General features: G+C 42.4%; 1 protein-coding gene across 3 annotated transcripts in view; it reads right to left on the minus strand.

Moving 5' to 3' along the window:
- Positions 1-13557: 13557 nt before the first annotated feature.
- kto (kohtalo) overlaps positions 13558-23724 on the minus strand; it is a 693872-nt gene continuing 683705 nt past the window's right edge. For all 3 annotated transcript variants that reach the window (XM_067791816.1, XM_067791814.1, XM_067791813.1), the window contains one exon: positions 13558-13738. In XM_067791816.1, the coding sequence (XP_067647917.1) occupies positions 13608-13738 (131 nt within the window). In that variant the 3' untranslated portion in view covers positions 13558-13607. The remainder of the gene's footprint in view (positions 13739-23724) is intronic.

A 23724-nucleotide genomic window follows, 5' to 3' on the forward strand; every position in this document is an offset into this window, starting at 1 on the left:
AAACACAGCCATATTAATTGTGCATTAAATTTAAAATATACAACTCAAAAGCTGAACTACCAGCGCTACCGCCATCAGCTCAGTGTCATCATTGCCAGTAGCGCCAATAACACCAAACTCGTGCCTGACACACAAAAGTCGTTTCACTCAATAGCGCAAGTGAAATGTACTACGCACTCACTACTAGGTGACGTCAAATATTCGATTGGAGTCATTTCGTCAATGAGCTACCATTGCTGCGAAACCTCGAGTAACCAACTCTATGCAATTGAACGAGGTTACACATAAAACGAATGCATAACAATACGAGGCAATGATCCTCACGGGTGCTGCGGCCGGAGAGATATCGTTCATACCCCGCATACCTATGATTCCAACGGATATGCCTTTCCAATATAAACGGTTAAAATTTCCTGTGAAGGGTTCCTTTGCAGTCACAATCTACAAATCACAAGGCCAAACTTTCTACAATGTTGGTATTGATTTGCGTGCAGAATGTTTCACCTATGGGCAGTTGTATGTTGCAATATCGAGAACTGGGAACCCTCAGAATCAAACTATACTGCTACCTTCCGATAATAAAATTAAAAAAGTGTATTCGGAAGTACTTTAAGTTATAGAATTAAAAAAATATCACACATGAATATTTAGAGTAATTCTCTTTTCTAATATCAATAACATATCTCACGTATAATTTATTACTATTTTGTACAACAACAAACATCCGTTTTGCGAGCAACGTCGCACACGGGCTGCTAGTATTTTATAATAGCGTCGAATGCCATCTGAGGAATAAAATACTATACGTACTAATTTTCGGGGTGATAAATTGGACATTTTTACAAATAAGACGCAAAAAGGCAAAATAATTTTACATCGAGGCTCAAATACTAGGATCAGTTAAATAGTAGATTCCAGCAAAGCTCTAAATAATTGGCTTTAGTATTTCTCCGACATGTTTTGACAACCTGTAGCAGGGAACCACATCAGAAGAGGCAATTGAACGTAAATGAACTTGAGATTTGTGAACTTTTAGCATAGCTGAATCATTTTAATTGTATGTGAAACTCTGTGCAACAGGAACGACCATAAAAAAGCAGTCGATAGATATCGGAAGAGTTTTCTTTTCTGTTTTCTTTCTACCATGGACTAGAAGAGCATGTTGTATAACTGGCTGTTGGGGTAAGACGGAAGTGGCATGTGACATGCTGGCAAGCCCCTGCTAGCTCGTCGGGTGGGGTGAGTTTTTGCTCACCCGCCTTACCTACAGTTATACAAACAAGAGAGAGGTTCATGCCTGAAATCTACGAAAGGAAAGGGAAAGCTGGAAGAAGAGGTCTGTCCGTGTCAGGTGGAGTCATCCCTCCCCTTCGACACAGCCTTGGGCGTTGCACTGACTCCGAAACTTTAGCAACGCCCCCTTAGCCTGACATTTGTTTGTGTGTTAACGTCCCATGTCCCTAGCCTGTCTAGTCGGTAGTCGCCTCGCTTCCACGTCTCCTATATTGCGCTCGTGCAACACCCACACCAGTTGAGTGTCTTAGACTAACATTTTTAGGGTAAGCTCAACCCATGAACTAATAAATATAATACGTTTGGATTTCTTTGTAAAACGTTATAAAGAAACTCTTTATTAAATATATATCCCAATATTAATGATCAAAAAAAATTCAAAAAAACTTCAATTATGCCGAATCTTCCTTATGGTTAATGCCTTGAAACTTATTCTAGCTGATTATATGCGTAACTAAAAACAATAACTGAGGATAGTAAAAGTGGCTTAATGGAAAGTAATTGGGAAAAAGAAAGTAAGCTGAGTTATAGGATTAGAATGAAAAGCAAGTTAAGGAATTCAAAGAAAAATTTAGGCACCGACAGTCAAAACGAAGAGTTTAATTAATAACAAAATCCTGAATACAAAAAAACTAAAAAAATCAACGGAAATCAAAGGTACGGAAACTTTCAATAAAAACCATTGAATAAAAACGAAAGGGGTTTTACGTAAAAAAAAGAAATTAAAAAAATCATAAAAAAACTAACTTGAAAATTAGACAATAAAAATTAGCGTAAAAAAATTTAAATTGAAAATTGCTAAAAGCCAATAATGCCTTCGTTATCGACTCGCCACTGTAGCCCAACAACTCCTTAACCTCTGCTGGCTTCCACAAGGTTGGTTTTTAACAATTTGATATATATACGTTATTTGTATGTCAACTACGTAGGTAATGTTAATAAATTATAACTCTAGCACTTACCGATCAGTCCCGCGACGGAGGCGCCTGCGTCGAAGAGAGAGCGTGGCTGCAAAGAACGTACATATACATATACCTACAAACCTATACTGGAAAGCGTTCCAGCCTACAATGGGAGGTATGAGGGCCAATAACTTAGTATGGAATGTTATTCGGATCCGTGGTCGCGGTCCGAATCAAGAATCTTTACTAAGTTGGCGGAAAAATAGTAAATAATTATGACGAAAAGAAAATAATATAAAAAATGAACTGATACAATTATTACTGCGAAGTTCAAAATCTTTCACGAAAAACTATGTGTGAACTCAAAATTTCGAATAGCTTTACGTGAACAGAAATAAAAGCGCAAAAAACAGTAAACAACAATTGAAGTGAAAACTAACAAAGAAAAATGCGCTAATTGGAAAAGAAGAAAAAAAGTAAAACGTGCTACAAAGCAAACAACGCCAAAAAGTTAAAAATGTTAGGAAGGTGGAAAAATGGCAATCTTTGAATGCAAAAAGACAAACTGAAAAAGTGACAAGCTCAGGGAGAAACTAAAAGCTTAAAAATTAGGTATTTAATAGAAAGAAGCAGGACACGAGAAAAAGATAAATGTGGAAAGATAGAAAAGAAGTTAAGATAATAGGTAGACAAGTAACAAGAATGAAGAGGGGTAAGAAAAAGAAACGTAAGAGTAGAAATGTTAACAATTATAAAAATTTAAGAAATATAAATTCGTAAAAAATACAAAAAAACTTACAAGGAAGTTGGATAAGAACTCGAATTGAGCTAAATTAACCTCAGCAAAGCTAAGTTTAAAATTCAGATTAAACAAACTCAATATAACTAAATAGTGATTAAAATTAACTAATAGGAAAAAAATTCTCTAATCAGTAAAAAAAAAATAAAAAAAGCAAATATAAATTCCGGCAGCGTCGCGCGGATAACTGCTCCCTTTTGCTCCTCTCCACCAATTAGGTGCGTCTGCAGCTATGCTTCAATTAATGATTGCGGTGCCAGGACAGGAGCGCCAAGATGCCCTTTTACCCCTTTGATGTTCAGCCTGGCACCGTCTGTATGCTTCCTCTTGTCTTCTTCAACTTAAAAAAAAAAAATAAATGTAAGGCGCGATAACCTCCGAAGAGATCTAAGGCCGAGCTTCTCTTCCAATTTGCGTCGTGCTCCTCTTGATTTTCCCTACAAATTGGCCGGACGGGACCTACATGTTTTATGCCGACTCCGAACGGCATCTGCAAGGCAGATGAGTTTTCACTGAGAGCTTTTCATGGCAGAAATACACCCGGAGCGCTTGCCAAACACTTCCGAGGGGCGACCCCGCTTAGAAAAATTTTCTTCTAATTGAAAAACCTTATTTCTAAAATTTTGATGTTGATTTGCCCGGGGTGCGAACCCAGGGCATACGGTGTGATAGGCGGATCACGCTAGCATCACACCACGGTGGTCAACTTACTACCCCGCTTTTTATGTTGACTTTAGTGTATGTGCAGTGATGGTGTGACAAGTTCCTGTATGAAGTACTACCCCGCTTTTGTGTGAGTTCGTGACTCGATGGTGGTGGCAGATGTGGCAGGCTTTACTTTTAGAGCCGCGATCTATTCGAGGGGAAAATAAACAATTTCAGGAGTTGGGTGATACCGCAAATGAGGGAACATTTAGGTGCATGTGAACTTTCTTTAGCTTTTATCTTTGTTTTGCCCACTGTATCGTTTATTTGTTATATTTATTGAATTTTATTAAATTGTGTAATTTTATTTATTTACCTGATTTTATCTACTTATTTAATTTTACCTATTTATGAAATTTTGTTTATTTATTTGATTCTATTTATTTTACTTAATTTTATCTATATATTTAATGTTACCTATTCGATTTTATTCAAATGACTGACTTTATGTATTTATGTATGTTATTTTATTTTAATTAGTTGTATGGTTTTATTTTATTTTATAATTATAGTTAATTTATTTAAATTTTATTTTATTTTATGTTTAACTTTACTTATTTTATTTAATTTTATTACTTCATATTATCTTCGCATTTCATTTTATTTATTCAATTTTGTGAATTTTAGATATTTAATTTTATTTTATTTGCATTTTAACATTTTAATTTATGTTCACGAATAGTCCACACGCACCAGGGACTGGGGAAGGGGGTTTCACTGACTCACCTGAATAGGGTACAGGACACCGAGTTTTTTCTGTGTGCCGGTGCTTAACGGACCAATAACGCGGTTAGCAACAACAGTAAACCGAAATTTATTTTTTTTCCACAAAAGACTAAATCTGCACTTAAAACGACTTTAGTAGCTTCCGCACTCACTTGCATGTACTTTACATTTGAGACATGCCCTGTCATCGTTTGGCGATCGTACCCCATAGATCGAAAGCATTTCTTTCTCACCACTTTCACTCAAGAACGAAAGACACCAATACATACAATCCTATTTTGGCGGGAAACGACAGACATAAACTTTCCCGAACAAACTTCACGCATACTAAGAGATACATGTTCGAACATCTATACATGTGTTTGCTTTCTACCAGTTACTAACACATGTGAACGTAGCTATGCTGGTATATGCACACAGATACATACGTAGATGTTTGAACATCCTTACCATCGCCTTAACCCACAGGCTGCCGCTACAAGCATGACATTTACTTTTGTGTCAACATTTTCTCCTCGGACCTTGAAAATGTATGGTGGGGTCACGAAAGCTTCTCAATAGGCCTTAACGATATCTGCAACTGGTCTCCAAAATGAAGAGTCTCTATACGATAGAATAATGTAGGTAAGGGAAGTCGGCAAATTAGATCCTTAACTTCGGGATAAGGATTGGCGCTGAAGATTGAGATAATCGGGCTTGATTGGGAAGCAATATCATGGTTTATTTTTTTATTTCATTTTATTTGCTTTTATTTGTGTTGATGCTTTAGGTTAAGCAGCACCTATCACCTGAACTCTGGGTTGGTTCTGATCTTTGTTTAAAACGTCTGTTCATTCATTTCATTCGTAAATTCTAATGAGTTTCAGACGTAATCACAATAATTTCCTTTATTAAATTAATGTAATTTTATTATGATGGAAAAACTGAGAGGATTCAAACATATATATATATATATATTAGCTATTTCGACCCTGTCAAAGATCTCTTTAGATTCAGCCCTACTGCATCAAGCAAATAAAGAGAAATAAAAATAACAAAAAACAAGTAAGGAAGGCTAAGTTCGGGTGTACATTACATACTCAGCTGCCAAACTACAGCTTGCAAAGCTTTTAAATTACCTTCTTTTAAAAGTGAGCGGTGCTACGCCCATTGTCCAAAATTTTACTAATTTTATATTCTGCGTCATAAGGTGGACCCACCTACCAAGTTTCATCGCTTTGTCCGTCTTTGGGAATGAATTAGCGCACTTTTTCGGTTTGGTGGGCGTGGTTATAGTCCGATTTCGTTCATTCAAATAGCGATCTGAGATGAGTGCCCAGGAACCTACATACCAAATTTCATCAAGATACCTCAAAATTTACTCAAGTTATCGTGTTAACGGACAGACGGAGGGACATGGCTAAATGATTTTCTTTTTTCGGCCAGATCATTTTGATATATAGAAATCTATATCTATCTCGATTAGTTTATACCGTTACGGGGTACCGTTATGCGAACAAAATTAATATACTCTGTGAGCTCTGCTCAGCTGAGTATAACAAATATGAAAAATTGACTATTTCGAACCTGCCAAAAATCTCTTCAGATTCAGCATTACACCATCAAGCAAATAAAAATAACAAAAACCAAACTGGAAAAACTTTAGCTAATCCACATGCATACAGACGCAGTGATAACCTAATGGTAGGCCTGCGGTGTTAGAAATTTGACGACCAGAGTTCGAATCTCACTCGAGAGAATATAATTTATAATTCAAAAATACAGAGCTTATTGTGATATCAAGCACATTACTTGACAATGACCCAACATATGCGGGAACGCGACCAACCAAGAAAGGGACTCACCTCGATCGTTAATATCGCCTCTCGTCTCCTCCCCATACGATGGATGCGCATTCGCACTCTCGCCTATGACAAGCCGTCCTCTGCACTCTTGATCCACCATCCTTTCGAACTCTTATGGTGGGGCCGCCACCTTATGGGCCATGTTGTAGGATGCTAGGGACGGTTTTTTTTTCCTCTCTATTGCGATCACCACTAGGTCTTCAGTGGTTAAGTTAGATAGCATACATGAACACAGATGTTTTCTTACCATGACTGCAGCTCTCAGAAAGAGCTCGCTCGACTCTACTTTACCGTGGTCTTGAATTTTTATTTGTAAGGCTCGCAGCGCCATTGAGCTATTTGTCCCTCTCCAAGTTCTTCGCCACTGCGCAATGAATTTAATTACACTGAATTCAGAATCCGGAAGTCCGTTTCTACCTCACCTCCTCGTAGTGTTTTATGGTTATTTGTAAAACTCCAAGCATCATTGAGTTGTTTGTTCACTTCCAACATCTCCGCCTCTTAGGCTATACCCTAGTCAATTGACGCTACTTCCAGGTTCTCGAGGTCTCTTTCTACCACCAACGTTTTTAGCATATTGTCGTTATTTTTAAAACTCGCAGCACCATTGAGCTGTTTATCCGCATCCAGTTGTCAGTTGCCTCTACTTTCTGGTTCTCGAGGTCATTTTCTACGTCCGCTGCTTTGGCGCATTGCGGTTATTGTCTTTTAGGAGCCCAGGATATTCGAACAAATCTAACGAAATGTGTTAGTCTCTGATACATACAAAACGTGTTGGTCTTTGACGCATTTAACACTGTGTGAACCCAAAGAAACCTGGGAAGTCATACATTTTTTTCCGGACATCGTGAAGGACCGACCTTGCATCATCAGTGCCGATTTGATTTTAACCAACAGCAGTGCGTCGTGGCTTGAAACCATCTTTGCATTCTTTTTTGAAGTTCTTTCCTTATTTGGGATGCGTACATTTGGGTAACATACTTACTTTCCATCAATGTTTGCCCAGTTTACTGCCTCTGCATGTTACAATATTTTACCAGTCTTCTGGAAGCTGTTCAGTAACTCTATTTTATATGCCTGCCTCCTATGCTCATCAATGCTTTGTTGTTGTTCTTTTTCGGGAATCGTCTGTAAGATCTCAGGATCTTTTAACGCCTCGAGTAGTGCATTAACTTTGTTTTCAGTATTCCAGTATTGATCTTTTGCAGCCTTATCAAACTATAGTTAAAGACATGGAAAGGAACAGAACTATCAAAGATGGTTCTATGTACCGGAGCAAATCGGGGGTTTTCCCGACCAAGGACTATCATTTCAGTGTAACCCCATTTAATTTGTTGCGTCCCTCCCACAAACTGTCATCCTCCCAGCATCTCCTTGCACCGGGACCGCTCCATATTCTATTACTCCGGGAAGGCATCGAACCCAAGCCGTCTCCTGACCCCGGTACTGAGAAATAGTTTTGCTGCGTCTGCCGGAAAAGAATCTTTTTAGGATGGACATACTCCTGTCAGAGTGTCTCGTCCAAGGGATGGTTGCATCGGACAGGTTGTTCTGGGCTAGATCCCAAAACCCGACGCGCACACAGGGTACCCCAATGCTTACCCAAGGATGTCCAATCCCAGCGCCACAACAGCAGTTGCGTCCTAGCTTTTCACAACCCAGGCGTAGTCACCCGTCACTTAATCCCAGCGTGACGATGTCTCCCCCGTTGCACTTCAGAATTCTGCAGTTAAACTGTAATGGATTAACTGGGAAGATCACGGAGATAGTCGATTTCATGAAGCGGCCCAACATCCGCATTGCTGCGATTCAAGAGACTAAACTCACAGCAAGATCTGCCCTGAAGACTTGTTCTGGGCATAATGTCCACAGAAAAGATCGCGAGAGAGGAAATGGAGGTGGCCTCGCGTTTATCATGCACCACTCTGTGCAATATCGGCCGTGACATCGGCCGCAGGGACAGTGTCTTAGAACGTGACGGCTTATCTGTCCGGTCAGGCGATGTAAACATAGAAACCATCAACATCTACATCCTTCCTGCCACCTGTTGTCCCAGTGGATATCTCCCTAATATCAGAGCCTTACTCACTGGCGCTAAGCGCATTATCTTAGGCCAATCACGATATATAGGCGGACAGGCGGACAGCAGGCGCGAGATGTTGGCGGAACAAATGAAGAAACGACGTTCTGCACAATAAACGGAGACGCCTCCACTCGTACGGTAGGAAGCTGTCACAGTTTGCCAGATATATCAATCGTGAGCGCAGGACTTGTAAACTGCATCAAATGACAGCCGATGGTAACATTGGCATCCGAACACCTCCGTATACTTGTTTCGCTCGAGCATACCGCCTACTTCATCGTCATCGAAAAATGCAGTTTCATAAACTTAAAAAAAGGAGAGTGGGATGAGTACAAGACAGCCGCTTTACTACCCTCCCTATCCCGACTGATGCTCGCCAAGGGGAGCGTGCTTTCCGCAAGGTTATTGAATCCGCCTCGGCTCGCTTCATTCCCGCCGGTAGAATTCCCGAAATTTGGCCTCACTATCCAGCGGAGGCCGCAAATTTAGCGAGAGAACGTGACCTTATGTTGTTGTTGTTGTTATTGCGATAAGGTTGCTCCCCGAAGGCTTTGGGGAGTGTTATCGATGTGATGGTCCTTTGCCGGATACAGATCCGGTACGCTCCGGTAACACAGCACCATTAAGGTGCTAGCCCGACCATCTCGGGAACGATTTATATGGCCACATTAAACCTTCAGTCCATCCCACCCTCCCCACCACCAAGTTTCATGAGGAGATTGGGGTCGCCAGAGCCTCGTCTGTTAGTGAAACAGGATTCGCCGCGGATAGGTGAGGTTGACAAATGGGTTTGGAGAAGCTGTATATTGCGCTGGCAACCTGAAAAGGTTGCACTACACAACCCCTTGAATCTGGTATTTAATCGCCGCTTACGACAGGCATACCTACCGCGATAAAGTGCTATCGGATGCGAAAAAATGCGCGAGCGCTTTCTGCCGACAATATATAATGCATTCTACGGTCGACAAAGATAGACGGAGCGCCAACAGACACGCACATAAGCATACATTCAGCGCGTCTCCAATTACCATCACCGCCAAAGAGGTTGAGGATGCCATCGGTCATGCTAAACCATCCAAACAGTGTTGCCAGGTTAGCCTTTTCGAGGATAGATTTAGCCTTTTGTTTTTGCCTTTAGCCTTGAAATTTTGGGTTTAGCTTCGTGACTTTTTTCTAACCTTTTTTAGTCCGAATGTATTTTTAATAATTTCTAAAATAAAATAATTTCAATAGTTCTTGTGAACACCTAATACCTACAATGGAAAAATCTACACTCCACCATAAAATTTTGGTCGGAAGTCCGAGAACATAAAAATGCATTAAACGAACCACCTTTTTTAAAACTTGTCGACTTCATATTTAGTTTTTTAGTATTACCACTCAGTAACGCGGAGGTTGAAAGAATTTTTAGTGGCATGAAAATTCTGAAAACTAAATTAAGGAACAAACTAAAAATCAAAATGCTTAATGCGCTGCTTAATATTAGATGCTCGTTAAAACGCTTATCTAAATGTTGTAATGATTTTGAAATTACCGATGATCTCATATCTATGGTAAATAGCCAAACTTTATACGCAGACTTAAGCTCTTCTGATTTTTCAGACGGAGAATATTTTATATAAATAATTAGTTTGTAATATTTTTTTTTGTGTATATGCACATATGCAATCATTTAAAGTAATTCCATGTGCTAGTCAAGGAAAATGTGCCTGATATGTTTTGAAACAAGAGGTTATGTTTAAGATATGTTTATAAGTGTTTATTTACAAATGTATAAATTAAAATATAAAAAAAAATTTTTATGAATTAACCAAAAAAATTTCTGGTCTTTTTTTAGCTTCTTTTTTTTAAATTTAGCTTTTTCTAACCTTTTTTTTTGCCAATCTAGCTTCTTTTCTTTTCATCACCTGGCAACACTGCATCCAAGGCAGTGGGCATAGACGGCATAGCCATGTCGATGCTTAAAAACTTAGGGAAAGGGGGTTTCAAATATTTAGCGCATGTCTTTAACCTGTCTTTCCAACTTCGTCATTCCCGAAAAATGGAAAATGGCCAAGGTGGTCCGCTCCTAAAGCCTAGGAAACCAGCTAACATAGGAGAGTCATAACGCCCGATTTCTCTCCTATCGCCAGTAGCCAAGACGCTTGAAGTCATTTTGCTCCCCCACTTCAAAGCAAATTTGCAGCCAGCCTGTCATCAGCATGGCTTCAGAAAACTCCATAGCACCACCACCGCGCAAAATACCATTAGCACCCAGATAAATTGCGGTTTAAAACAAAACCCCCACCATAGAGCAGTACTCGTTGCGCTAGACCTATCAAAAGCTTTTCATACGGTCAACCATGGCACGTTACTGCAAGACCTGGAAGGGTCTACCCTTCCTCAATGTCTTAAAAGGTGGACCGCAAATTATCTGGGTGGTCGGCAGGCATCGGTGCAATGTAGAAACGAAACATCAAAACCAAGAAAAATTAAACAAGGGGTGCCACAGGGTGGTGGGCTATCCCCACTTTTGTTTAACTTCTAGATATCAAAGCTACCTTCGCCACCAGAAGGAGTTACTATCGTTTCCTACGCCGATGACTGCACAATAATGGCCATAGGCCCAGGCCCACAGATCGATGAGCTTTGCAACAAAATAAACGGCTACCTCCCTGATCTCTCCAATTTGCGAAACCTGGCATTATCACCGATTAACTCCTCCGCGACCTTATTTACAACATGGACGTCCAAAATGTCGACAATTTTGAACATCCACGTCGATGGCACTACGCTACCGACCTACACCCCAAAATCTTGGGTGTGACGTTTGATCAGGATCTACATTTTGGTGAGCATGTAGCCACAGTTGTACCGAAAATCCAGAGCCGTAATAAAATCCTCAAATCTCTTGCTGGCAGTACTTGAAGAAAAGACAAAGAAACGCTCATTACCACTTACAAAGCAACTGACCAGCCGATTGCATGCTACGCGTCCCCTATATGGTCGCCAAGCCTAAAAACTACTCACTGGAAGAAGCTACAGGCCTGCCAAAATACTGCTCTCAGAACCGCCACGGGCTGTCTTCTTATGTCCCCAGAACACCATATATGTACATAATGAGGCGAGAATACTCCCCATCAGGGAGAAGAATGACATGCTAACCAAACATTTCCTGTTGAATACCCAGAAACCTGGGCATCCCAACAGACATCTTATTGATGAGCCAACACCACCCAGGGGCTTAAGGAGTAAGTAATCTCCGTAAGCATTATGAGGAAGTACGACACCTGAGAACACAGCCGTATGAAGCCAAAAAGCACATGCAGGTCCTCAGTCAACTCCACAAACAGGCGTCGGACCTTTATGCCAGGAATTGCTCGGTGAACCCAGTACTTAAAGAACAATACCCAAAACTTGAGGAAGAGGAACGCACACTCCCCAGGGAAACGCGAGTCACTCTAGCTCAACTTCTATCTGGATACTGTAACAGGTTAAACTCTTACCTATCCAGAATCAACCCCGACATACAAAATGTATGCTCTGCTTGCAATGTGTCCCCACATGACACCAACCATCTCTTTAATAATTGTAATGTGGAACCAACGCCTCTAACACCCCTCTCATTATGGTCCACCTCTGTTGGAACAGCAAGTTTCGTTGGACTCCCGTTAGTGGACATTAATGACAGTTTGTGATCGGTCGCACCTATTGGATGGGGCGAAGCACTGCTACAACAACAACAACAACATGGAGTTTGTACCTTTAGAATACTCGCTGAAACAGCCAGTAATCCAAATGATACGACGTGTAAAAGCATCCATTTCGACCTCACTTTGATCTTCTCGTTCATTAAAAGCCTTCAGCTGCGATGAGACCTTTGTTTTCTGCGCTTACAGCTTTGCTGTAATGCGTTCTGCCTGTGCTTCGAGTTGTAGTATTATTCGTGTCTTGTTCTTTCAACTGTTCTGCAATCTGTATTATCTTTTCCCGCAGCCGTAACTGTAGCTCGGATTTATGGACAGTAGTATTCAATCCGCAAGCTTCCAACTCCTTTTTGAGCTGCTGGATATTTAATTCACCTAACCTTGCCATGTCCTTGTCATGTTGTCTTCAAAATCTTCGGAATTTATTCAACAATTCCTCTCCAATTTTAAGGGTTGTCGATTATTCTGCCCTTCTGCTATCGTTCGAATCACTGAATTGTCGAATAAATAAACGCAAAATGTCCTGTATATAAAATCGTATTACTTTCAACGAGTAAAAATTGTTTGTATATGCGGAACGATCTCGGAAACAGCCTAACCGATTTGAATGAAATTTCGCACGTAGATATTCGATTTTGCAAATTGTACCAACGTAAGTTTCATAGTTTCGTAGTGGATTAAAAAAAGAAAAGAGTTCGAAATCAGTCGGTCATGTGGGGTATTCAATATTTGGTAAATAGTGTGGTAGTGGTAATGGGTTAGGGAGATGGGGGAGAATAACTGAATAAGGGATGGACAAGAATAAGAAGAAAAATGGAAGATAATGGGACAGAAAAAGAAATGTAGACAAAAAGAATTTTCGGACTTAGGCAAACAATTTGGCCACGAGGCCGCTTGCTTTATTAACAAGCATCTAGCAGCAGCCCGAAAAAAATATTTTGTGATTTTACAAAAAAAAATTGAAAAGGGATGAGGTGAGGGTATAAAATTAAGTTCACCATGTCTTTTTCAGGAAAGTGCAATGACGCACGTATCACTAAACTTACTTTAGTGTTCTGTAATTCACGAATAAAATAAAACTCAGTTGCTCTAGTTTTTAATAAAGAACAGTCTTTTTAAATGTAAATTTATTTACTCGAGTCTATAATAAAAATTTTTTTTAAGAATGATTTGGGCAGTCTGCTCTAGTCGGTGGCGCGGCGTAAATTTCAATGCTTGTAATTGTTCGCGTCACCGGCAAATGCAGTTAGCAACCGTTTACCTGTGGGCAGCGATGGATTTGGTATTCATTGGTTCTTCCTTTGAGCATAGTACTCCTCTTAAAGAAAAATAATGCGATCGGCCTTGTTTATGCTTTATACTTAACTTATCAACATCTAAATATGTAAGGCGGATTTTTATGTTGGGTAATAAAAAATATTTTATATACATACATACCTATTATGGTTATCCGGGCGGCATTTTTCAGATTCTCACAATATTAACACCCTTTATTACCTTGTTACTAAAAATAAGTATATTTTACTTTTTTCTTGCATTGAATTTATTAATTAAGGAGAAAAACCAATTTTAGTATTGTGTTGGGTGATGTTGATACTGCTGTACCGACATATTTTGTTGATTCGGTAACTGCCTTTGTAGTTGTGCGACCAAATTCGGGGTCTGTTGCTGATTTATATTTTGAGACTGCACCATTCCACCTAAAAGTATAACAAATGAAATTACCTGAATTAAATGTGTTTGTTCGGCTGCCGTGGTAGTCTACCAAAGCAAAGATCTTGCGTTCAAGGCCTGGGAAAAGTCACATCAAAAACTTTATAAACACGTTTTTTCAATTAGAAAAAAAAATGTCTAGGCGTGGTCGCCCCTTGGCAGCTGCCTTTTGCCCCGCCTACCACACCGAAGATCCTGGCAAAGCAACATACAAAATTTAGAAACCAGTTTTTCTAAGCGAAGCCAATACTATGGCAAATACTCCGAGTCAGTGCACGGACTTTACCACTTTATTGGTAGATCTAACAACTTTTTAGCCAATTTTCATTTTCTACCACTTCTACCACCAAAGCCCAAAAATCTACCAACATTTCAATATACATATTCGCATTGAAACCAAATACTGCGATCATTAGGTATATAATAATTTTGCCATTGCTTTCAAACGAAGATTACATTTATTACGGTTTTTATTTTGAAAAGTTTGTGTACGAATTCAAACAAGAAATAAATTTATTTAATAATTTGGGAAACATTTAGACAACGTAACATCAGGACGGACAAGGCGACAGCTGTTTCCATTACAACAACTAAGGCATGACGTAGCTGAATGCGTTTGTAACCATTTCAACTATCGTAGGAGTGCGGATCCGAATCCCACTCCCGGGAGAAAATGCTTTGAAGAGATTTACAAGGTATAATCGAAACAGATGTCGCCTTATCCGTCCTGATGCCACGTTGTTTAATTTTTTCCCAAATTATTAAATAAATTATAAAATTAAAAATTGCTTGAAATAAATGTTTTCATACATTTAAAGCAATACGGGCAATCCCTGATTAACTCATACAAACAGTTAATTCGTTGTAGTTCTATAAACAGAACAAAAACAGCAACAATACCAAGTTTCTCTGGAACCGCCTTACAAACATGCATAACTTCAACACATAATTACATACGAAGTATGTGATGTGTAGAAGATTAATATATGCAAAAGAAGGCAATTGGGAAAAACTTTACAACAACTAAGGCATGACGTAGTTGAATGCGTTTGTAACCATTTCAACTATCGTAGGAGTGCGGGTTCGAACCCCACTCCCGGGAGAAAAGGCTTTGAAGAGATTTACAAGGTATAATCGAAATAGCTGTCGCCTTGTCCGTCCTGATGTCACGTTGTTTAATTTTTTCCCAAATTATTAAATAAATTATAAAATTAAAAATTGCTTGAAATAAATGTTTTCATACATTTAAAGCAATACGGGCAATCCCCGATTAACTCATACATAGAAATAAACTTGTTCATGAAATAAATGTGGTAAATGTGCACGCAAATATTTCTCTGCGCTATTTTCATCAGTTTTTTGTGAATAATTTCAAACGAAAATAAAAAAAGGTTTAAGTAAATACCAAAGTCGGTTATTTTGTGGCAGTACTCTTGATACATTGGAAAAATGTTGTAATTAGACGTTTCGGTAAATTTTCGTCAGTATTTCAAGCTCGAAATACAACAAGCAAGTATCATATAGGCATAAGCTATGTATATACAAATTTATATGCATTTTTTCGTTTTGTTTACTGTTTTTTTAAAAGTGTTATTTCCGTGACATGTGCTTTGTTTGTTTTACAATAAAATATGAATTGTTTTGTACAAATATAAACTGTAGCTACTTTTTTCTTGGAAAAAAATCTACCAACTTCTACCACTATTTTAATTTTTCGTCTACCAACATTCTCTTTTTAAAAGTCCGTGCACTGCTCCGGGCTGTATTTCTGCCAGGAAAAGCTTCTCAGCGAAAATGCCGTTCGAAGTGGGCATGAAACAATTTTATGAAGATTATAATGTAGCACGTCACAAATTGCAAAAGAATCTCGAAGGTATATCGCGCCGTGTAATTTTTCAATTTTGTATATATGTGTAGCATTTGAAAATAGTTGCTGGCTAAGGTAGCGACCGCCGTGGTGTGGTGGTAGCGTGCTCCGCCCACCAAACCAAAGACCCTGCAGATGCCGTTCGGACTCGGCGTAAAACATTTAGGTCCCTCAAATTTGTAGGAAAAATTAAAAGGAGCACGACGGGAACTGGAAGAGAAGCCAGGCCTAAAATCTCTTCGGATTTTATCGCGCCGTGTATTTATTTATTTATATTTTAAGCTAGCGCTAAAGAGCATTAGATACAGATGCACTATTTGTTGTCCTGTTTCATCACTAACAAATATTGAAAAAGAGGCAGAATTTAACATATAACATTAAATTTTTAATAAAAATTACATAACACATTTTTAGGAAATGACATGGGTGTTACAGGCTTTGGTTTCCCATTACAAATAGTGTAGGCAGACTACATGAAAAACGCACATTGGTTGAGACTGGAAAATATGGAGTTAAACCTATTACAGTATCTAGATCGATGCGTGCCAGATTGATGCGCGCCTCTCTGGGAAGTCTGCTTTACTCAACTGCGAGTTTCGAGAATTTGACATTGAGAACGGGTTTTTCTAGGCAAAGTCCTACGCCGGCACCTTGTGGATGGCTCTGAGAGTCCTTTTATGACCTATTGGTTCAAACGGCTGAATACTCGGAGACGCGTAGCATACACGCGGCAGGCCCATTGCTTTATAGCTTTGCCCTAAGCGCTGTCAGCCAGGGACTTGGGGATTTTGTTATTCATTTGAACTTTGGGTACAATGCGACTATCTACTCGCCAATTCACAGGGTCGCTATAGAACATGACGCCCAGTATTTTTGTGTGAGGGACAGTCGGTAGCGTAGTGCCATCGACGTGGATGTCCAATATTTCTGAAACTTGCGTCGTCCACGTCGTAAATATGGCCGCTGAAGTCTTGGTCGGTAATAGTGTAAAATTTCGCTAATCCAAAAAACTCCAAACGCAAGGGATATATAGTTTTTACTATTGTGGTGAGGGTTTTTGGTTTAACCCTGAATTAATATGCATGTTGATGGCGTTTAGAGCGGTGACGGTGCTATGTAATTTTCAGAAATCATGCGAGTGGTTGGCAAGTCACAGGTTTGCAGTGAAATAATGGAGAAAAAGGCTTCCAGTGTCTTGGTTACTTCCCTTGCGGATAATTTTTATTTATTTATTTATTTTATACAGTCTTGTAGACCTAAATTATTTGTATATCTATGAGATCATTATCTAAAAGGTTGTGCTTTGCAGTAATTATACAGTAGTTTCTTAAAGTCATTGATGTTTTGGCATTGTTTTAATTCAATTGGGAGATCGTTGTATTCTCTCAGTCCTTCGTAGTATATATTTTTCTTGTCGAACTCCGATCGTACTGTTGGCAGGCGAAAGTTGTTTCTGTTTCTTGTTTGGTAATCGTGAACCTCGTTGTTGTATATCAGTCGGTTGTTTAGCTATTTCGGCTGATTTCCTATTTTAATGTTATGTATAAATTTTAAAGTATAGTATACGATGAGTTGTTTTACACTTAGCCAATTTGGGCTTTCAAGCATTTAATGTATTTATGTATCGTAACGTTTCTTAAGGATAAACCGCATTGCTTTATTTTGCTTCACCTGGAATTTTGAGATATTCGAGTCCGCTAAGGTCAATAAAATTGTAGGGCAATATATGAAGTGAGCTTCTATAATGGACCTTTATACCATTATTTTATAATATTTTCTCACATGTTTGCAAGTACGAATCATGAATCCTATTTTTTTTTTTTTTTGATATTTTAGCTTCTGTATATTTGAGGTGCTCGTTAAACTTTAGTTTCTCATCAATTATTATTCCGAGGTATTTCATTTCATTTACTTTATGAATCGTACAATTTGCTATTTTCAGCGACGTATTTTCTTCTACGGAAGATTTCCTTTTTAATATCATAAATTTTGTTTTGTCAATACTTATTTTAAGCCTGTTTTGACACAACCACTTATATACTGCGCCTAAGTCCTTCTCTCTCCGATGCACAGCTTACAGTCAATAGTGCATCATCTGCAAAAATCCTAATATTGCAATGGCTCAGACAGTTTTTAATATCATTTATGTATATTGTATCATTTATGTATAACGTAGCGTTACAATAACAGCACCCCCCTGTATTTCCTTATTCACTGAAACCTGAACCCCCCTGTACTTATTTCTCTATAGCATAGCCAACAACCACTATGGTAAATAACCACACGCTACCAACGACTGATAGCAAACCAATGGTGTGTTCTGTCAACACAAGAAAATCACAATAATGGTGTACTGGTTTCTCAACCAGTTTGCGGCACCACCCTTATAAACAGCGAATTTGCATTTTTGCAATTCAGTCCTCGCAAGTGAGCCAGCGGGAGTGGTTGTCTTTTTAAAAACAAACTTGCCACTCCGGCTAGCTAGCTGAGTGGAAGGGAGCGCTGTCATGGCGCGGGTCACCCTCCACCAGGGTTGGACGACGCGAGTGGTGTCTTCCGACTATCCTTCCCTCCGTCGCCCACCCTGGCGTTGAGTGGCCCGCCGCCTCAATGACAAATAACCCCTCCCCCGCGGCTCGGACTAAGCGGAAAGGGGCGCTGTCATGGCGCGAGTCACCCTTCACCTGGGCTGGACGTCGCGAGTGGTGTCTTCGGACTATCCTTCCCTCCGTCGCCCACCTCGGTGTTGAGCGGCCCGCTGCCTTAATGACCAAATAAACCCCCTCCCCTCAGCTCTGGTTTTAGTAGGCTGGCCGGAGCGGAGGGAACACTCTCTCTCTAGTTACTGGGGAGAAGAGGGTGCGGCCGTGGCGCACCTTCTACTAGTGTGCAAGTAGGGAGGCGGGGATGTCCAGCGGTGAAACCAGCACTAACCCGAGTCCTCGCAGTCTCTTCCCAGGTGACCGACCCCACGGACTACCGATCCTGCCGAAGACTACCGATCAATCCGATACCGCCAACCGACCCCGCCCGGAATGAGCCGCCGCTGTCCAGGTAAGCCCATCGCCAGCCTGCTTCGCCTCTCACCCCGGCCCTGGTACGCCCTCCGTAGCCCACCGCCGCTGCCGTCGCATCGTGCCCTCTGGTGCCGCCGCTGCCACGACGACCACTGGCCGCTTGCCATCCTACCGCCGTTAAGCCCTGCATCCGTCCCGCCGCTCCTACGACGACCGTTGGCCGTCCGCCATCCTACCGCCGTTAAGCCGCTGCTTCTATCCCGCCGCTGCCTACGTACCGCCGTACCAATCAGTCCGTTACGCGACCGTTCAACCGTCCTACCTAACCTCCTCTGCTCCAACGACCGTTAGCCGCCGCTCCGACCCCCTCACCGTCTTGCGACAGAAAGCTGCTGCCCGCCTAATACCTCCAGCCGTGTGTGCGTGTGTTCGTAACACATAAAAATTGTGTATTTATTCAGTAGGGGTTTGTGGGACCTTTACTCGACTCTGGATTGACTGAGCGTTACCCCAGCCTTAGAAAAAACCCACCTCATAAATGGCGCCCGAGCAGGCCCCTTCTCCGCAGATGACCGTGGAAAAACAAATACAACAGCCACCAACACTGCCGTGGCGGGTTCGACGAACACACCATCGGAACCAACAAACACACCGGCCTCCGAAGTTACGATGCTGAATACCGACTCACTCAATTGGATCTACTTACTGAAAAGGGAGAGGCTGATAGAGGATTGCAAGAAACATACGATTCACGTGGAGGGCCAAACCGTAGACGATCTGCGCCGCGCACTGAGCACTTAAGTGCAAACAAAACGCACGAGGAAATCAAGCGAAGACCTACTGAAGGAGTTGGAGAAGGAAGTAGAAGAGGACGAAGGAAAACCAGTTAAACTACCAACACCGACACTAAACATCTCCCCCACACCACCGACCAAGTCAATCCCCATCATCCCGATTCACAGTCCCCAACCGCATGCGCATGAGAGAGAACGCGCACCACCGAAACGAGACGAAATGAGCACCAGTGAGCTAATGAATACCGTTCGCCACTGGTATCTGCATTTTTCGGGAGAGGAGTCACTTCACGAATTTCTGGAGAGGATAGAGGAGCTCGCCGAATGTTACCGCATCCCCGTCGACCTAACGCTGCCGGAACTGCTACGTGGCAAAGCACTCCAATGGTACCGCATCCGTAAACAACAAATCAACCACTGGAGCGATTTTCGAAGGGAGGTGAAAAATTTTTCCTGCCTAAGCGTCATCTTCAACATTTAGAGGAGGCCATCCGAAAACGCAGACAACAAGGCCGAGAAAAAGGCAAGGACTACGTCCTCGCATTGGAAACGCTGATCCGCCAGCATCCGACAATGTGCAAGGAAAAGCACCTCGAGCTAATATACGATGGCCTACGCATTGAATACCGCCTCTTCGTCAAGCGCAGCGAGTTTAAGACGATCGATGAGCTCCAGGAAATAACAGAGGAATATGAGCTGCTAAAAAGCGAGGAAGCGAAACAGGGTAAAGTGGCGAACCACAGCCTGTATCATCTTCAAACGGAGTATGATAGCAAGGAGTGCTGCTGGCGCTGCAAGGAACGCGGACACCGCCGCTTCCAATGCAGGGGCCGCTGGAAAATGTTCGGCTCCAGGTGTGGACAAGACAACATCCTCTCCAGGGACTGCCTATGCTCTTCGACCAACCAATCCACCGGCAACAACACATCCAGGATGCCGTCAAACTATGTGAGAGGAAGCCGCCAAGCATTATTTGTTCGACCACAGAAGCCAATGGAACCACCAAGCTGCGAGCCCGCTGCCGAAATGCAAGTGGATGACCGTTTCTACATACCGATAACCATCGAGGGCATGAGCGTGCGCGCGCTAGTGGACACCGGCGCCACCCTTTCATACGCCGATGAGTCAATACGAAGCCACCTGGAGAGGAACAACATCAAACCACATTTTCGCAGGCGGAGCGTCCAATTGGAAGACCAGACGTGTGTCTATAGTTCGAATTCCTACCCAGCAAGGATTACGTACCAAGGACGACGACTAACGGAATGATGTCCGTCATCCCGAACCTGGCAGAACGGATGATCTTAGGAATGGACTTTTTACGGGAAAGGGAATCACCCTCGCGCTAGATGGCCAGCCGTTAGAAGTCACCTTGAACAGGAGATCAACCGAGCTAGACACACTATGTGCAATGAATAGCCGGGAACACGTGAACAATGGTCAAAATCCGCAGCACAACCAGAAGCGAATGAATAAAACTGTTAGCCCAATTACCGCAGCCGAACATTCGACCATCCGTAAACATAACCGACCGCTGAGGCAACGCTTCTACCCCCGTTACCCGGCTATACAAAAATACAACATCAAAAAAGAGTACCGAAAAAGAGCGCCGAACGCGATATGCAATGCGCTCTCTTGCCGTCCGTTACAAAACACCGGACCACACATATTTTACACAATAAAAAGCGACAGAGAAGACCCCGGTGAGATTATTGGCAACCATGCAATATCCGCAGCCATGGGCAACAGTAACCGCCGACTTCGTGCCACCACTACCACGGTCCAAGCAAAGAAGTACATACCCCCCCGCCATGATCTACAAATTCCACAAGTGGGTGGAGTTAATCCCGGCGCGCCAAGCAAAAACGGCAAGCGTGCTCAAAGCGCTACCAGAAAAGGTCATGTACTCACTTGGTTGTCCGAAAACCTTCATCACCAAAAATGGGAAGCAGTTCGGCGGAAAAGCGTTAGCACCGTTCCTGAGCGACCACCGCACATGAGATTACGAGATTCCACAAATGGCACTTGCAATACACATGGTCAGAAAAGAGGGTACAAAAGCATGTGCAGCAGGCATAAACTTCGGTGAAATAAAACGATGTCAGAGCGGGTACACACGGAGGGAGCAGTACCAATGGCAAACGAACCGGGCAAAAACACAAAGGGGACCAATTCTTTTCGGGTCACAATTTACCGAATACCTGATGGCCATGATGAAACCACAACCCGAGGAAGATGGAAACGAAGAAGAAGAATATAATGTATTATAATGAATTGTATGAAATATACTCTTAGTTTTAAGAACAAAGAAATGTAATTATTCTTACGTTATACAAATGAATTTAAAACGTGACATATAAACATAAATTCTGTCAGATATAAGTGGAATGGCTCTGTATATTTTTGAGAGAAAAAAAAATTAATAAAGTGCTTCGCCCACATGCACACCGGCATAATACCTAGGCCATGCCTGGAGATCCATCTTTCCCCACCGCAGCTTTCCGTCAATCGAAGTGGGAGGGGGACTGTAACGTAGCGTTACAATAACATCACCCCCTGTATTTCCTTATTCACTTAAACCTGAACCCCGCTGTACTTATTTCTCTATAGCATAGCCAACAACCACTATGGTAAATAACCACACGCTACCAACGACTGATAGCAAACCAATGGTGTGTTCCGTCAACACAAGAAAAGCACAAGAAAATCACAATAATGTTGTATTGATTTCTCAACCAGTTTGCGGCACCACCCATATAAACAGCGAATTTGCATTTTTGCAATTCAGTCCTCGCAGGTGAGCCAGCGGGTGTGGTTGTCTTTTTAAAGATAAAATTGGTACTCCGGCTAGCTAGCTGAGTGGAAGGGCCGCTGTAATGGCGCGGGTCACCCTCCACCAGGGTTGGACGACGCGAGTGGTGTCTTCGGACTATCCTTCCCTCCGTCGCCCACCCTGGTGTTGAGTGGCCCGCCGCCTCAATGAGAAATAACCCCTCCCCCGCGGCTCGGACTAAGCGGAAAGGGGCACTGTCATGGCGCGAGTCACCCTTCACCTGAGCTGGACGACGCGAGTGGTGTCTTCGGACTATTCTTCCCTCCGTCGCCCACTTCGGTGTTGAGCGGCCTGCTGCCTTAATGACAAAATAACCCCCCTCCCCTCAGCTCTGGTTTTAGTAGGCTGGCCGGAGCGGAGGGACCACTCCCTCTAGTTATCTGGAGAGAAGAGGGTGCGGCCGTGGCGCGAGTCACCCCCTGCTGCACCAAGACGACGCGAATGGTGTCTTCGGACTACCCTTCCCTCCGTCGTCCTGGTCTGGTAAGGAATGACTCGCCGCCCGAACGACCGCACGACCCCCTCTCTACAGCTCTGGTTTCGGCCGTGAGCCCGAGCGTGCGCACAAGGGGTACCGCTGTGCCGTTAAGGTGCACTTCCCCTCCGCCACGGGTCGACCCACGGCGTCTCGGCTGGTACAACCCCGCCCCTTACGCACCTTCTACTAGTGTGCAAGTAGGGAGGCGGGGGTGACCAGCGGTGAAACCAGCACTAACCCGAGTCCTCGCAGTCTCTTCCCCAGGTGACCGACCCCGCGGACTACCGATCCTGCCGAAGGCTACCGATCAATCCGATACCGCCAACCGACCCCGCCCGGAACGAGCCGCCGCTGTCCAGGTAAACCCATCGCCAGCTTGCTTCCCCTCTCATCCCGGCCCTGGTACGCGTTCCGTAGCCCACCGCCGCTGCCGTCGCAATCATGCTCAGAGCTTGTTATGATATCAAGCAATTTACTTGACGTTTCGCCAACATATGCGGGAATGCTATCAACTAATATTAACCATCGTTAATATCGTCCCTCGTCCCCTCCCCTATACGCCTGAATGCATCTTCGCACCCGCACCTATGACAATCCGTCCTCTGCACTCTTGACACACCACCCTTTCGAACTCTTTGAGTGTGGCCGCCACGTTATGGGCCATGTTGCAGGATGCTAGTATAAGGGACGGATCTTATTCCCTCTCTACTGCGATCACTACGAGTCTTCAGTGGTAAAGTAAGATATCATACATAAGTATAGATGTTTTCTTAACATGACAGCAGCTCTCAGGAGGAGCTCGCTCGATGTCAGTTTAACGTGCTGGAGGTTTATTTGTAAGATTCGCAGCGCCATTGAGCTGTTTGTCTCTATACAAATTATCTGCCCCTGAGCAATGGATTTTTTTTATTTTTAAGACTCCCAGCGTCATTGAGCTGTTTGTCCACTTCCAACATCTCCGACTCTACGGCTATAGCCTAGTGG

Source organism: Eurosta solidaginis, chromosome 5, assembly GCF_040869045.1.
Source record: "Eurosta solidaginis isolate ZX-2024a chromosome 5, ASM4086904v1, whole genome shotgun sequence".
Taxonomy (NCBI): domain Eukaryota; kingdom Metazoa; phylum Arthropoda; class Insecta; order Diptera; family Tephritidae; genus Eurosta; species Eurosta solidaginis.